The sequence below is a fragment of the Pongo pygmaeus genome, chromosome 22 (genome assembly GCF_028885625.2).
Source record: "Pongo pygmaeus isolate AG05252 chromosome 22, NHGRI_mPonPyg2-v2.0_pri, whole genome shotgun sequence".
NCBI lineage: Eukaryota > Metazoa > Chordata > Mammalia > Primates > Hominidae > Pongo > Pongo pygmaeus.
The window spans coordinates 46,296,299-46,312,467 of record NC_072395.2 but is presented as its reverse complement, the minus strand read 5'-3'; the positions used below and the strand labels follow the sequence as shown (position 1 = coordinate 46,312,467).

At 47.3% G+C, this 16,169-nt stretch overlaps 2 protein-coding genes across 5 annotated transcripts in view; one reads left to right on the top strand and one right to left on the bottom strand.

Annotated features, from left to right (window-relative positions):
• Positions 1-9,599, top strand: part of TMEM50B (transmembrane protein 50B) — a 56,674-nt gene extending 47,075 nt beyond the window's left edge. For 3 of the 4 annotated variants that reach the window (XM_054468719.2, XM_063659823.1, XM_063659822.1), the window contains 2 exons: positions 2,992-3,075; positions 5,212-5,348. In XM_054468719.2, coding sequence (XP_054324694.1) covers positions 2,992-3,075; positions 5,212-5,296 — 169 coding nt within the window. In that variant the 3' untranslated portion in view covers positions 5,297-5,348. Of the gene's footprint in view, positions 1-2,991; positions 3,076-5,211; positions 5,349-9,544 lie in introns of those variants that run through there. The other variant, XM_063659824.1, reaches the window with a different exon arrangement.
• The window catches only part of IFNGR2 (interferon gamma receptor 2), a 34,734-nt gene continuing 23,328 nt past the window's right edge, over positions 4,764-16,169 (bottom strand). The window contains exons 4-7 of the mRNA XM_054468718.2: positions 15,325-15,473; positions 10,012-10,171; positions 9,476-9,633; positions 4,764-5,471 (exon numbers count right to left, since the gene is read on the bottom strand). Of these exons, the coding sequence (XP_054324693.1) occupies positions 5,337-5,471; positions 9,476-9,633; positions 10,012-10,171; positions 15,325-15,473 (602 nt within the window). The 3' untranslated portion in view covers positions 4,764-5,336. The remainder of the gene's footprint in view (positions 5,472-9,475; positions 9,634-10,011; positions 10,172-15,324; positions 15,474-16,169) is intronic.

Sequence of the window (16,169 nt, the reverse complement as noted above, 5' to 3'; positions counted from 1 at the left end):
CGGGAGGCAGAGATTGCAGTCAGCTGTGATTGCATCACTGCCCTCCAGCTTGGATGACAGAGCAAGACTCTGTCTCTAAATAAATAAATTAATTAAAATGATCACAAAAGACTGTAAAAATCTCAACCTTGCACAAAAGCCCTTCACAGTCTTACACAAAAAACACTTTAATGAGGACATCTGCCCAACAACTGCCTGTCTAACCTTGGAATGGCATCCCCCTTGCTATTGATCCTTATAGCCAAGGATAATTATCTTAAAACAGTGATCTCATCCTCATTTTTCCTTTAAGAACCTTTGTTTTCCTTCACCTGCCTAAGTATGTACATAGTTTACTCTGGCACATGTGTTCCCCTTGTAATACCCTATTCCCAAATCAGTATCATTTCCTTTCAGGGAGCCTCTCTCTGTTGTGGCGCTTCAAAGACATGGTGGCCATAGTGACTATGCAGGCTTCTTTACATGTTATGTACCAAGAAGTCTTTTTTTTTTGAGACAGATTCTTGCTCTGTTGCCCAGGTTGAGGTGCAGTGGTGCCATCTTGGCTCACTGCAACTTCCACCTTGTGGGTTCAACCGATTCTCCTGCCTCAGCCTCCTGAATAGCTGGGATTACAGGCACCTGCCACCACGCTGGGCCGATTTTTGTATTTTTAGTAGAGACGGGGTTTCGCCATGTTGGCCAGACTGGTCTTGAACTCCTGACCTCAGGCGATCCGCTCACCTGAGCCTCCCAAAATGCTGGGATTACAGGTGTGAGCCGCCGTGCCCTGCCAGAAGTCCATTTTATGTGATTTAAACACTATGGACAGAGACGTTATTTTATTTTATTATTATTTTTTGAGACAGAGTCTTGCTCTGTCGCCCAGGTGGAGGGCAGTGGTGCGATCTCGGCTCACTGCAACCTCTGCCTCCCAGGTTCAGGTGATTCTCCTGCCTCAGCCTCCTGAGTAGCTGGGATTACGGACACACATGACCACGCCTGGCTAATTTTTGTATTTTTAGTAGGGACGGGGTTTCACCATGTTGGTCAGGCTGGTCGCAAACTCCTGACCTCATGATCCCTCGTGCCTCAGCCTCCCAAAGTTCTGTGATTACAAGCGTGAGCCCCCGCACCTGGCCTATTTTATTATTTTTGAGACAGAGTCTCACTCTGTCACCAGGCATGCAATGGCACGATCTCTGCTCACTGCAACCTCTGCATCCCAGGTTCAAGCAATTCTCCTGCCTCAGCCTCCTGAGTAGCTGGTACTAGAGGCACATGTCGCCATGCCTGGCTTTTTTTTTTTTTGTATTTTAGTAGAGACAGGGTTTCACCATGTTGCGCAGGCTGGTCTCAAACTCCTGAGCTCAGGCAATCCGCCCACCTCGGCCTCCCAAAGTGCTAGAATTACAGGTGTGAGCCACCACGCCTGGCCAGAGACGTGATGTTAAAAGATATAAATGTCTCAGAGGCAGATGACCCAAGCCCTGGCTAGGAACTGAGATGTTCCCCAGGAAGGTAATTGCTGGGTGGGAGGCAGCACTGGTTTCTTCAGTGTAGCACATCGGCTGCTGTCCTACAAAGTCTCCTTTCTTTGCCCCACCATGGCTCCAGCTCCTGCCCTGGGGCTTCCCCTCTTCACCCCCATGCCGATCAGCTCCTCTGAAGCTTCCCTCTCCTTCACCTTCTGGGTTCTTTTTATTCTTTTCTTTTTTGAGATGGGGTCTCACTGTGTCACCCAGGCTGGAGTGCAGTGGCATGATCTAGGCTCTGCAACCTCAGCCTCCCGGGTTCAAGCAATACCCTTCGCTCAGCCTCCTGAGTAGCTGGGACTACAGGCGTGCACCACCATGCCCGGCTAATTTTTGTATTTTTAGTAGAGACGGTGTTTCACCATGTTGGTCAGGCTGGTCTCAAACTCCTGGCCTCAAATGATCCGCCCACCTCGGCCTCCCAAAGTGCTGGGATTACAGGTGTGAACCACTACGCCCAGCTTACCTTCTGGGTTCTAATATTTATGAACAGTGAAATTTGAATATCATACAGTTTTCATGTGTGATGAAATATTCTTCTTTTGACTTTTTCTCTAACTATTCCAAGATGTAAAAGCTATTCTTAGCACACGGGTTTTACAAAAACAGGGAATGGGCTGATTTGGCAAGTAGGTTATGGATTATGCCCTGTCAACGGATGATTTATAAGAATGCTTCCAACTCAAAAATTTTGACTATGTACTTAGCTTGACTTTATTTTTTTTGAGACAGAGTCTTGCTCTGTTGCCCAGGCTGGAGTGCAGAGGTGCCATCTCAGCTCACTGCAACCTCCGCTTCTCGGGCTCAAGTGATTCTCCTGCCTCAGCCTCCCAAGTAGCTGGGATTACAGGTGTGAGCCACCACGCCCGGCTAATTTTTGTATTTTTAATAGAAACAGGTTTTCGCCATGTTGGCCAGACTTGTCTCAAACTCCTGACCTCATGATCCACCCACCTCAGCCTCCCAAAGTGCTCGGATTACAGGTGTGAGCCACTGCGCCTGGCCTTGACTAGTGTAAATACTAATCCCATCAATTAGTCATTTATTTTACTAAGGAGAATGAGGCATTTCATTTCAAAAAATACTATTTAAGGCTGGTCACAGTGGCTCACACCTGTAATCCCAGCACTTTGGGAGGCTGAGGTGAGCGGATCACCTGAGGTCAGGAGTTTGAGACCAGCCAGACCAACAGGGTGAAACCCCATCTCTACTAAAAATACAAAAATCAGCTGGGTGTGGTGGCGCACATCTGTAATCCCAGCGACTCTGGAGGCTGAGGCACAAAAATCGCTTGAACCCGGAAGGCGGAGGTTGCAGTGAACTGAGATCGTGCCACTGCACTCCAGCCTGGGCAACAGGGTGAGACTCTGTCTCTAATAAATAAATAAATGGGGTGGCACAGATGCCCTTACCCTAACAGAGTTGATCTGCCCTCTGTCCTGCTGGGCTCAAACTCTTTCCTGTTCTCCTGCTATAGATGTATCCTCCACTCCTCGCTGGGCACCATCCTGATGCCCAACAGAAGAAGCTCTTCTGTCTCTGATTTCCTGAACGGTCTAAGGTAAGTCTTTACAATTCCTATCTACAACTTCTTCCTCCAAACTTGTCTACTTAAGGTGCACCTAATGCATACAACAGATGCGTGCATGGGGTGGGAGTGGGCCTTGTTTTTCTAACTCTTGCCACTGCAGACAGCACGGTACACAATACTTAGAGAGTTAGCTACTTTCGCCGGACACGGTGGCTCACGCCTGTAATCTCAACCCTTTGGGAGACCAAGGCGGGTGGATCACGAGGTCAGGAGTTCGAGACCAGCCTGGCCAACATGGTGAAACCCCTTCTCTACTAAAAATACAAAAATTAGCCAGGCATAGTGGTGCACGTCTGTAATCCCAGCTATTCGGGAGGCTGAGGCAGGAGAATTGCTTAAACCTGGGAGGTGGAGGTTGCAGTGAGCCGAGATCGCGCCACTGCACTCCAGCCTGGGCGACAGAGCGAGACTCTGTCTCAAAAGGGAAAAAAAAAAAGCCACTTTCTTACCAGCAGTACAGGGCCCCAACTGCCTCCCATGTAGCTGGGATTATAGGTGCCTGCCACCACACTCAGCTAATTTTTGTGCTTTTAGTAGAGACAGGGTTTCACCATGTTGGCCAGGCTGGTCTCGAACTCCTGACCTCAGGTGATCTGCCCACCTCGGCCTCCCAAAGTGCTGGGATTACAGGTGTGAGCCACCGTGCCCAGCCTGTAAGTGGATTTTAAATACATATCCTTTGAACAACAGAGCCCAACAATACTGACACAGTCAGATGACTTGCGTGCTCAGTGGATAACACTACTATTGATTAATCAGTTAATTCTCTTTATTGCCCACAAATCCCTGCCTTGGTCAACACAGTGTGACTTGTCACATATAAATGAAGTGCTAATGTGCCTTCTGCAAATCCCCCTTATAACTTTTATATTTTTGAGACAGGGTCTCTCTTGCTCTGTCGCCAAGGCTGGAATGTAGTGGTGTAATCATTGCTCACTGCAGCCTTGAACTCCTAACTCCTAGGCTCAAATGATCCTCTGGTCTCAGCCTCCTGAGTAGCTGGGACTACGGGTGTGCACCACCATGACTAGCTAATTTTTTATTTTTTGTGAAAACAAGGTCTCACTATGTTGCCCAGGCTGTTCTTAAACTCCTGGCCTCAAGCGATCCTCCCATCTTGACCTCCCAAAGTGCTGGGATTACAGGCATGAGCCACCATGCCCAGCCCTCTTTTTTTTTTTTTTTTTTTTTTTTTTGAGATAGGGTCTCGCTGTCTCCCACGCTGGAGTGCAGTGGCATCATTTCGGCTCATGGTAACCTCCGCCTCCCAGGCTAAAGCATCCTCCCACTTTAGCCTCTCAAGTAGCTGGGAGTACAGGTGCACGTCATCATGCCTGGTTAATTTTTGCATTTTTCAGAGACAGGGTTTCACCATGTTGCCCAGGCGGGTCTAGAACTCCTGGCCTCAAGTGATCCACCCACCTCAGCCTCCCAGAGTACTGGGATTATAGGCGTGGGCCACCGCACTAGGCCCCGGCCTTCTTTATAACCTTTGGAAGATCAAGTGACATCCATAGGAAGTGTTTGCTCAGTTCCCATGAGGCCTCAGTAGCTCTAGCAGGTGTTATTTAAGAAAAAACAAGTTTAGATTGAGTAATTTTAAAAAGCTGAAACTCTGCAGAAAATAGGCTACAATAAAGAAAAGACTTTACATAGACTTTAAAAAACATGCACTATACAATCTTTTATTTCCAGTTAGTTTAAAAACAAAATCTTAAATTACTAGGAGTATATTTACAAGATTAATTACATTTTAAGCCAGCACACCATGGACGTACATGAAGGGCCACTCAGTGTCCCTTGCTGGCACAGGTTGTGTGACCTGCCCGAGGGGCTCCGGCTCATTTGCCAAAGTCAAGAAGAAGACCAGGTCTTCTGACTGCTCAGCCCAACCAATAATGAAAAAAGCATCAGAGATGTGTCATATCCATTTTGCTAACAAGCAATTACATGCCTTTTTAGTGTTTAAGAGAAGCCTTAATTTTCCTGGGATATCTCCGTAGAATCATTCTGGAAACTTGTTTGATTTTGAAAATTCTTCAAGAAAAAAAAAAAAAAAAAAAAGCTTGTCACCCCCATGAGACCTGCTGTCTCTCATGTCTGCAGGGACAGGCCTTTTAGAGGCAGCAAAAGGGAATACTGGTCTCTGGAAAGTCCAGACAGAACTCCAGCAGCTCCGATGGCTCGATGATCTCTTCCAGGGAGCCGGTGGGCTAGGCCCATGCTTTGGTTCAAAGTGTTTGGAGAACATCTTCTTGCTCCTTTTCTGGAAACGAGATAATGGACACAGAGTCCCAGACGTCATCTTTTGGTGAGCTGTCCTTGTCCAAGGCCTCTAAGATGGGCTGAGTTGGGTCCTTTAAATACTGGAGGAGGTTGGAAAGCAAAATTGTAATTAGTTTACCAGTTCAATATACCAGACCTTTTAAGTTTAGTTTTTGTTTTTAATTCTTTTTTTTTTTTGAGATGGAGTCTCACTCTGTCGCCTAGGCTGGAGTGCAGTGGTGTGATCTCAGCTCACTGCAACCTCTGCTTCCCGGGTTCAAGCGATTCTCCTGCCTCAACCCTCCAAGTAGCTGGGACTACAGGTGCCCACCACCTCGCCCGGCTAATTTTGTATTTTTAGTAGAGACAGGGTTTCACTATGTTGGCCAGGCTGGTCTCAAACTCCTGACCGCAAATGATCCACGTACCTCGGCCTCCCAAAGTGCTGGGATTATAGGCGTGAGCCACTACGCCTGGCCTACTTTAGTTTTAATTGGTATAGTTGTTATTTTATTCAGATATAAGTTGATTCTGTCCACCAATGACATAACTTCTTTTTCTTTTTTTTCAACAATGAAACAATTTTTTTTTTTTTTTTGAGACGGAGTTTCGCGTTGTTGCCCAGGCTGGAGTGCAATGACACGATCTCATCTCACTGCAACCTCTGCCTCCCAGGTTCAAGTGATTCCTCTGCCTTAGCCTCCCAAGTAGCTGGGATTACAGGCATGCACCACTACACCCTGCTAATTTTGTATTTTTAGTAGAGACGGGGTTTCTCCATGTTGGTCAGGCTGTCTCAAACTCCCGACCTCAGGTGATCCACCTGCCTCGGCCTCGGCCTCCCAAAGTGCTGGGATTACAGGTGTGAGCCACTGCACCCGGCAACAATTTTTTATTGTTGTTTTTGAGTCAGTCTCTCTATCGCCCAGGCTAGAGTGCAGTGGCACGATCTTGGCTCACTGCAATTCCGCCTCCTGGGTTCAAGCAATTCTCCTGCCTCAGCCTCCCAAGTAGCTAGGATTGCAGGCATGCACCACCAGGGCTGGCTAATTTTTTTTTTTTTTTCTTGAGACGGAGTCTTGTTCTGTTGCCAGGCTGGAGTGCAGTGGCATGATCTCAGCTCACTGCAGCCTCCGCCTCCTGGGTTCAAGCGATTGTCCTGCCTCAGCCTCCCGAGTAGCTGGGACTACAGGCGCATGCCACCATGCCTGGGTAATTTTTGTATTTTTAGTAGAGAAAGGGTTTCACCATGTTGTCCAGGATGGTCTCGATCTCTACAACTCATGATCCACCCACCTCAGCCTCCCAAAGTGCTGGGATTACAGGCATGAGCCACCGCACCCAGCCAACAACTTCTAATAGTTGAATACTCCTTACCCCTCATCTCAGTAATCACTTTAATACTCATCCCAGGGCTGACCACGTTAATATGCTGAGAGTTTAAAAGGGCAACACTCAGGAAAAGCAAGTTTTGTTTTTTGTTTTTTTTCTTCTGATTTTCTGATTGGAAGAAAAGCAAGTTCTTCCTTGCAACCCTCAGTGTAGGCCTGTGGGTTATTAATCTTAAAACGTCTCTAAAATTGTAACCTTTCAGTGAAGGTGGGACTGGGGGCTCTTGTTCAGCTGTGATTGGGAAAAAGAAGGCAAGTTCACAAGCATCGGTCTCAGGCACTCCTCCACCCCTCCCCTCGCACCAGCGCACGGTGCACAGCGCACAGCAAGCAGAGAATCTGGGAGGGAGGGCCTTAGGCCTTAACATATAAAGGGGTGTTTCCCAGAGATTAATTTCCCTTTTGCTCCCGCAGGCTTTAGGCTTAGCCATAGATTCACCAAGTTACCAAGAATCTAGTGTCTAGCTCTTGGAAATGCTGAAAGATACTGAAAGACAATGAGCTTGTAGCTGACTGACTGAAAGAGGAACAAAACCAAAACATGTACCCTTGTGAAACCCCAGAATTATAAGTGAAACATGATTCACTGTTCCCATGTAACTCAGAGACCTTTGGCGGATGTTCTTTATGCTTTCCTAGAAAAGAGAACTGACAGGCCTGTGTTTTCTGTTCATGTCTCCGAGGAATGACTCATAGTATATTCATGTACTGGGGCTCAGCTGGTAGTTCTACCAGCAGAGAGAGAGAGATTATTACTGCAAGTAAGATTCTGAGACCTGTTAGGAGCTGTGATTTTGTGACAGTATTAACCAGGGAGGTTCTAGTAGGGAATCTGTATACTGCCTGTGTAGCTACGATACATCATGGCAGATGAAGGAACAAGTGACTAGGGTTCTTTCTGAAAGTGCTGCTATGTGTCTGCAGACTTGGACCTTATCTAACATCTGTTCATCCCATATGTAACCGAGTAACATTCTGTTTCCAACACCTTTACTCTGGGTTTACCCAAGAATAATGTGAAGCCTCCAGAGGCAAATGCTTTTTATTTATTTTTTTTGAGATGGAGTCTTGCTCTGCCACCCAAGCTAAAGTGCTATGGTGCGATCTTGGCTCACTGTAACTTCCACCTCCTGGGTTCAAGCAATTCTTCTGCCTCAGCCTCTCATGTAGCTGGGATTACAGGCGCCCACCACCACGCCCGGCTAATTTTTGTATTTTTAGTAGAGATAGATAGGGTTTCACCATGTTGGCCAGGCTGGTCTCAAACTCCTGACCTCAGGTGATCTGCCCATCCTGGCCTCCCCAAGTGCTGGGGTTACATGTGTGGGTCACTGTGGCCGGCTGCAAATGCTTTTTAAATGTTCTTCTCTCAGCTCACCTCTGATCCCCAAAATGTCCTGACCGTGTCCTCAGAAGGCCCAATGGCCTCACAAAGCCTCAAGGGGCTGGGGTTATGCAGGAAAATAAGACTTTCCACAAGACCCATGCTACTGTTCTTTCTCAAGTCCTTTCAAATATTAGCAATACCTACTGGGCAATGGGTGCACAGGGCCTGGCACTCACAGCTCTGGGTGTTGACTCTGCCTTAGGGCCCTCCTAAGCACCCTGTGAGCCCCAAAGCTCAAGCTCCTGATCACCGTCTCCACCACCTTCACGTCCTCCAGCCAGGCTGCTTCCCTGGCGCATTCTCCAGACAGCAGAGGAGACCTGCTGCCTCGGAGAGGGGCCTACTGCAGCCAATCTCCAGGCCAGGCCAGGCCACCTTTTTAGCCAACCCCATGCCATTGAAAAAAAAAACTAAATTGTGGTAAAATACACATAACATAAAACGTACCATCATAACTCTTTTTAGGTGTACAGTTTGGTAGTGCCAAGCACATTCACATTGTGCAATCATGACGACCATCCATCTCCAGAACTCCGTACAGCCCCAGAAATGAAACTCTGGCCCCATTCAACACGAACTTCCCACTTCCCTCCCTCCTCCACCGCAACCGCCATTCTACTTCCTGTCTTTATGGATTTGATGACTCTGGGGACCTCATTTAAGTGGAAGCAGACAGTAGCCTTTTGTGACTGCCCTACTCCACTCAGCATAATGTCCTCAAGGTCCATCCGTGTGGTAGGATGTGTCACAATCCCCTTCCTTTCTAAGGCTGAATGATATTCCATTGTATGGAAAGACCATCCACTGATTTATCTATTAATCCTTCAACACCGAAGTGCTTCCGCCTTTTGGCTGTTGTGAATCATGTCAATATGAACATGGGTGTACAAACAACCCCATACCATTTTTAACCCAAATCTCTGTGTCCACAGCTTTGCCCACAGCTGCACTCTTAGGGGTTGCCAGGGGCAGTGGGGCCCTGATGTGTCACCATTAAGATGTCTGCGTGGACGGGCGCAGTGGCTCACGCCTGTAATCCCAGCACTTTGGGAGGCTGAGGTGGGTGGATCACTTGAGGTCAGGAGTTTGAGACCAGTCTGGCCAACATAGCAAAACCCCGTTTCTACCAAAAATACAAAAATTAGCAGGCCATGGTGGTGAACACTTGTAATACCAGCTACTCGGGAGGCTGAGGCAGGAGAATCGCTTGAACCTGGGAGATGGAGGCTGCAGTGAGCAGAGATTGTACCACCACACTCCAGCCTGGTCAACAGAGCAAGACCCTGTCTCAAAAAAAAAGAAAAAAAAGAGATGTGTGCACATGTACCTCTTCTATCTGTAACGGGATGCTTGGTGGAGTGTGAAACCAGTATTTAATCAGGCCTCTGTATTTCAGGACCAGGAAGAAACAGGCTCCTGCCAGCACCAACAGCAACGAAAATGTTCCCACGGAGATCAGGATGACTTGCTGAAGCTCAGTGGAGGCTAAAAAGAGGACACAAAAGTGAACAGAATGATCTTTCTACGCACAACACAAACATCAGTTAATGTTTCATCCATGCTGCTTGAAGAGCATTCCTGTCCTAGTAAAATGGGCAAGTCCCCCTACCCCCACCCTCACCTGGTATGCTTACATTAATAGCTAAAGTCAATCCTGTAATGAAATAAAGCAAGCGGTAGCTGTCTGGCAGCCTCCACTACCGCAGATCTCAGCACAAGCTCATTATTCCTGCAGTTCAACACTCTCTTCTCACTGGGTCTCCCGACTCCCACCACCCATGACCTCATAAGCATTCCCCGATTTCACTGTTGGAGGAGTATTCTTTTCCCAGTTCAGAAAGGACATAAGAAGGTATATTTTACCGTCTGCCATTGTTTCGTAGCAAGATATGTTGCTTAAATGCCCGACTCTAAAGATGTTACTTTTGTTCCAAAGCAGTTGTGCCTGGACTTGTAAACAGTACACTCTGAAGGGTTTTAAGTTATCCAGTGAAATGGAGTTGCTTCTGAAAGGGCCTTTGACCTGTTTTAAAAACACCACAAGCACACATGTAAATGAACATGGCCAAGCTGCCTACATCTTTTCTGATGTTTCCTCAAATTCACTGTGAACACGACAACCAAAGGAGAACAAGATGCCATTTTTAGCGGGTCACTGGCTGGCAGTGGACACATTTTATGTGTGAAAATTGGTGTGTTGTGTGGCCAAAGAGGCTGATAGCTTTAGAACTGTGTTTCTGGCTGTGAGGTCTCAGAGTGCCCATTGTAGTAACTAGACTTCAGTAAATCCCAATTTCTAGGATAACCTTTTTCTCCTTTAAAATTAACATTTTGGGCTGGATGGGGTGGCTCAAGCCTGTAATACCACCACTTTGGGAGGCCAAGGTGGGTGGATCACCTGAGGTCAGGAGTTAGAGACCAGCCTGGCCAACACTGCAAAACCCAGTCTCTACTAAAAGTACAAAAATTAGCTGGATGTGGTGATGCACACCTGTAATCCCAGCTACATGGGAGGCTGAGGGAGGAGAATCACTTGGACCAGGAGGCAGAGGGTGCAGTGAGCCGAGATTGCGCCAGCCTGGATGAAGAGCAAGACTCCATCTCAAAACAAACATTTTGTATTTCTTTCTCTTTTTTTTGAGATGGAGTTTCGCTCTGTCGCCAGGCTGGATCGCAATGGTGCGACCTCAGCTCACTGCAACCTCCGCCTCCCAGGTTCAAGCAATTCTCCTGCCTCCAACTCCTGAGTAGCTGGGATTATACACATCCACCATCATGTCCGGCTCATTTTTGTATTTTTAGTAGAGACAGGGTTTCACCATGTTGCCCAGGCTGGTCTCGAGCTCCTGATCTCAGGTAATCCACCTGCCTCGGCCTCCCAAAGTGCTGGGATTACAGGCGTGAGCCACCGTGCCCGGCCAACATTTTGTATCTCATGGTTAATCTAGATACCTCAAGTTAGTCAACAGAGAAAAAATTATTCTGGGAAATAATGTTCCTTTCATTCCCAACCTGCTTCTAGTTTGACCGAAATGTGCTTGAGCCTCCTATAGTTTCAGCTAAAATGACCTTAGGGATTTATGTCATCAGGAGACAACTGGACCCTAGACTCTAGGAAGGTTCTGTGTCTCCTCTGCGCATCCCTCTGCTGCCTCGAGCAGGCCTTGCTGCCTCCCCACCTGGTCTTCCAGGCAATGGCTCCTGTTGTCCTGGTGAGGCTGTCATCGTCCCATACCAAAGTGGAAAACAGTGATACCCTATTATGGCAGTACAGGGTTTCTTGCAAAGAACTGTTTCCTAATTTTGAGATACAATATAATCCACTGCAGCCACATGAAATGGTGGTATAACATATGCTTGAAAACATGGGAAGACAAGGCTGCTAAATTGTTAACTGAAAAAAGGCAGATTATTCAAATACAGAACATGTTATTTTTTAAAATACAAAAATAGGCCAGGCATGGTGGCTCATGCCTGTAATTCCAGCATTTTGGGAGGCTGAGGTGGGAGGATCACTTGAGCCCAGGAGTTTGAGCTTGGGTAACATAGTGAGACCCCCCTCCCTCCGTCTCTACAGAAAATAATAATAAAAAAAATAAGCTCATCATGGTGGTGCATGCCTATAGTCCCAGCTACTCGGGAGGCCAAAGTGGGAGGATGGCTTGAGCCTGGGAATTGGAGGCTACAGTGAGCTATGACTGCACCACTGCACTCCAGCCTGGGTGACAGAGTGAAATTGTCTCTGAAAAATTAAAAAATAAAAATATAAAAATAATTGTATGATCTATGAATAGTAGTATTACTTGATGGTTTTACATTTTCTTTTCTTCTGTTTAATGGTGTTGGACTGCCAGGGCAGAGGAAGACACGATTCTAAGGACAAAAACTCCCTTTGGGTTTATTTCAGCATTCAATTGGAATTCCTAAAATTCAGAATCACACAGACTGCAGAAGAGCTAACGTAACAGGCCTAACACTAATGCCCTTTGAAGGGCCTGATTTCAAGGTCAACCCTTAGCTGACATCTGGGAATTTGTGTGTGTGTGTGTGTGTGTGTTTTTTTTTTTTGAGACGGAGTCTTGCTCCGTTGCCCAGGCTGGAGTGCAGTGGTGTGATCTCGACTCACTGCAACCTCTGCCTCCCAGATTCAAGCAATTCTCCTGCCTCAGCCTCCTGAGTAATTGGGATCACAAGTGCCCACCACCACGCCTGGCTAATTTTTGTATTTTTTAGTAGAGATGGGTTTTCACCATGCTAGCCAGGTCTGTCTCGAACCCCTGACCTCAAGTGATCCGCCTGCCTCGGCCTCCCAAAGTGCTGGGATTACAGGCGTGAGCCACCGTGCCCGGCCTGGGAATTTGGATTTCAAGTTTATCCCTCCCATTCCCAAACTGGTAAGGTGGCTTACTGTCCCTACACTGTTTGCACAATGTGTTTTCTTTATGAGGAGCATCTGCTTTCCTTCTGGGAGTCGGAATTTTGGCATATGCTAGACAGAGGGTGCGTATGTGGCTAGCCCCCGGAAAAAGCCCTGGGCGCTGGGTCTCTCATAAGCCTCCCTGGCAGACAACAGTTCACATGTGCAGTCACAGCTTGCTGGTGGAGGAATGAAGTATATCCTGTGTGACTCAGCTCAGGGAGGGCTCCTGGAAGCCTACCCCTGGACACCTGCAGACTTTCCTCCATGCGCCTCTTCCCTTTGCTGATTTTGCTTTGCATCCTTTTGCTGTAAAAAATCAGAGTGTGGGCCAGGCACAGATGTGGAGGCTGAGACAGGAGGATCTCTTGAACCTGTGAGCCAAGATTGTGGCACTGCACTCCACCCTGGGCGACAGAGTGAAATTCTGTCTTACAACAAAACAAAACAAAACAAAAGAAACTGTGCTGAGTCCTGGGAGTCCTTTGAGCGATCTAGGGTGGGTCTTGGGGACCCCAACACACAGACTCACAGCTGGAACAAAGATCACACTGGTGGCTTTCAGAGTCATTTTCATCCTTGAACCTTTTGATCATGGAAGCCAAGTACAGATGCTCTGGTCAAATGGAGGAGAGGGACTTGGGGGCCCTCACGGCTGCTCCTCTTCAGAGGTTCCAGCTTATAGCTCAGTTGTTTCATTTTATACACGAGGAAGCTGCAGCCCAGAGAGGCTAAGTGACATAGTGCTAAGTGGGTTCCAGGCAGTGGAAGCCTGTTCTGTGTGCTCTTCATTAGGGCACGCTGCTCAACAAGGCTGGCCCCAGGGTCCTGGAGCTGAGTCCTCCAGTGCTGGGCAGCCGTGCCTAGCTCTAGGATACAAGTGGCAACTCGCCCTCTGGGGGCCGACTCAGTGCAGAGAAGTGGATGGACTCCATCCTAAAAAAAACAAAAGTATGAGCGGGCCCTTGGGGAGGGAGCATGGCAACACGGTGCCCTCGAGTGAAGAAACCAACCAAAGGGTGGAGAAAAACGTGGCCAGAGCGCCCATCCCATCTCTTGCATTTCCGGCACTGTATCCGGTTGGTGAGGACAGACTTGGAAGAGGCAGAGTCTCTCCCTTCTGGATTCTGCCAGGCTCCCCCTATTCTAATCGACCCAGATCTTGAGCTCTGATTTGGAGAAATGATTTTTCCCTATTTCCTAGATGCTAAGTCTGTTTTTCAGTGAGTCTCACCCTTCCCAGTTTCATATTCCCCAAAATGAAATGAAGAGGAGGCTGGGAATGGACTCATGCCTGTAACCTCAGCACTTTTGGAGACTGAGGTGGGCAGATCGCTTGAGACCCGGAGTTCGAGACCAGCCTGGGCAACATGGCAAAACTCCATCTCTATAAAAAAATTTAAAAATATTAGCCAGGTGTGGTTGGCACAGGCCTGTAGTTCCAGCTACTCGGGTGGCTGAAGTGGGTGGATTGCTTGAGCCGGGGAGGTAGAGGTTGCAGTGAGCCAAGATCATACCACAGTACTCTAGCCTGGGCGACAGTGAGACTGTCTCAAAAAAAGAACAATAATAAAAAAAAAAAAAAAATGAAGGAGAAGCACAGATACAAAGCGTGTGGCAGAAAAAGGTGGTGGTCAAGAGCAGGGCTCTGAAGCTAGGCGTCTCTGCTCTGCTTCGCCAGTGATTCGCTGCTGACCTGAGGCAAGTCACTTCACGACTTGGATTCTCTCTGCAAACGGATTAGTATAAAGATGAAATGGGCCGGGCACGGTGGCTCACGCCTGTAATCCCAGCACTTTGGGTGGCCAAGGTGGGCAGATCACCTGAGGTCAGGAGTTCGAGACCAGCCTGACCAATGTGGTGAAAACCCTGTCTCTACTAAAAATACAAAAACTAGCTGGGCACCAAAAGCGAAACTCTAGCTCAAAAAAAAAAAAAAAAAAAAAGATGAAATGAGATGAAGTATCTGAAATTCTGGCTCAGAGCCAAACACAAAGGAAGCTCTCAATAAATGTAAGCTCTTATTATCAAAAACCATAATAATGTTGAATTTAGGAAATCATGCAGTTCACATAGATATCAGAACCTCCTTAAATGCAGCTAGGATAATTTCGGCACTGGAGATGCTTCAAGACAATCATGTTTTTTCCTATACTCCCCGAGGCTGACCAGGCCCCTCTGATGTCATGCACCTCTGTCAACGTGATCACCTGCCACAGCCCCTTGCGGATTGCGTTTCTGACCAATCTAAGCACCTGCAGTTCTCCACGTGTGCCACGCCTTCTCATGCCTGCTGGTACTGCTCTCTGGAAAGCTCTTTCTCCCTCTGTTTCCCCCCGATTTCGCATAAGCCCTTTTCACAAACTGTTCAAACATTTATACAGTTAAGCCTTGCAGGCTGTAGTTGTGGATTCCTTATGGAGAACCAGGCCCACTAAAACCTCCTCCAAACTACAGAGCGTGGCAAAGGCCATTGTAAGCAGGGCACCAGCAAAGTCTCAACCCCACACAAGGGACACAGAGTGACATCAAAAGATGGCTGGCCCTTCAGATCAGCCTGGTGGAGGGAGGTCTCAGCAAACCGAGTGGAAAAACAGGTCTTGAAGAGGACAATGAAAACAGGCTCAGGGCTCAGCCTCTATGGGGACATGGGGACATGGGGACACCCTGTTCTTGCCCATGTTAAAGGTTTCTTTCTTTTGCTAAGCCAGAAACTGCAAACAAAAGAAAATCCAAACAAAAAAGAAACATGCTCTTGCCTGTTGGATTCCTCCTTTTTCCCAGTAATGGACATAATAACAAAAAAAGGCCGTGGAGGTATCAGCGATGTCAAAGGGAGAGGAGAACCTGATGATGAGGGAGCCTTCTGCTGGGGTCACCTCAATGTTTTTTGGAGGCCCGACAGTCACTGAAAAAGAATTACAAAGAGAAAACCACACACATACACATATGTATTATAGATACAATACAATGTATTATATAATGCTATATATATATATATATATATATATATATATATATATATAGTGGGTGTAGATATATACACACACATTTTTATCTATTTATTTATTTATTATTATTTTTTCGAGATGGAGTTTTGCTCTGTCGCCCAGACTAGAGTGCAGTTGTACGATCTCGGCTCACTGCAACCTCCGCCTCCCGGGCTCAAGCAATTCTCTTGCATCAGCCTCTCAAGTAGCTGGGATTACAGGCGTGTGCCACCATGCCCGGCTAATTTTTATATTTTTAGTAGAAACAGGGTATCATCATGTTGGCCAGGCTGTTCTCGAACTCCTGACCTCATGATCTGCCCACCTCGGCCTCCCAAAGTGCTGAGATTACAGGCGTGAGCCACCGCGCCTGGCCTATTTTATTTATTTATTCATTTTTGAGATGGAATCTTGCACATATCACCCAGGCTGGAGTGCAGTGGTGCGATCTCGGCTCACTGCAACCTCCGCCTTCCAGGTTCAAGCGATTCTTCTGCCTCAGCCTCTCATGTTGCTGGGATTACAGGCACACGCCACCACACCCGGCTAATCTTTGTATTTTTAGTAGAAACAGGGTTTCACTATGTTGGCCAGGCTGGTTTCAAACTCCTGAC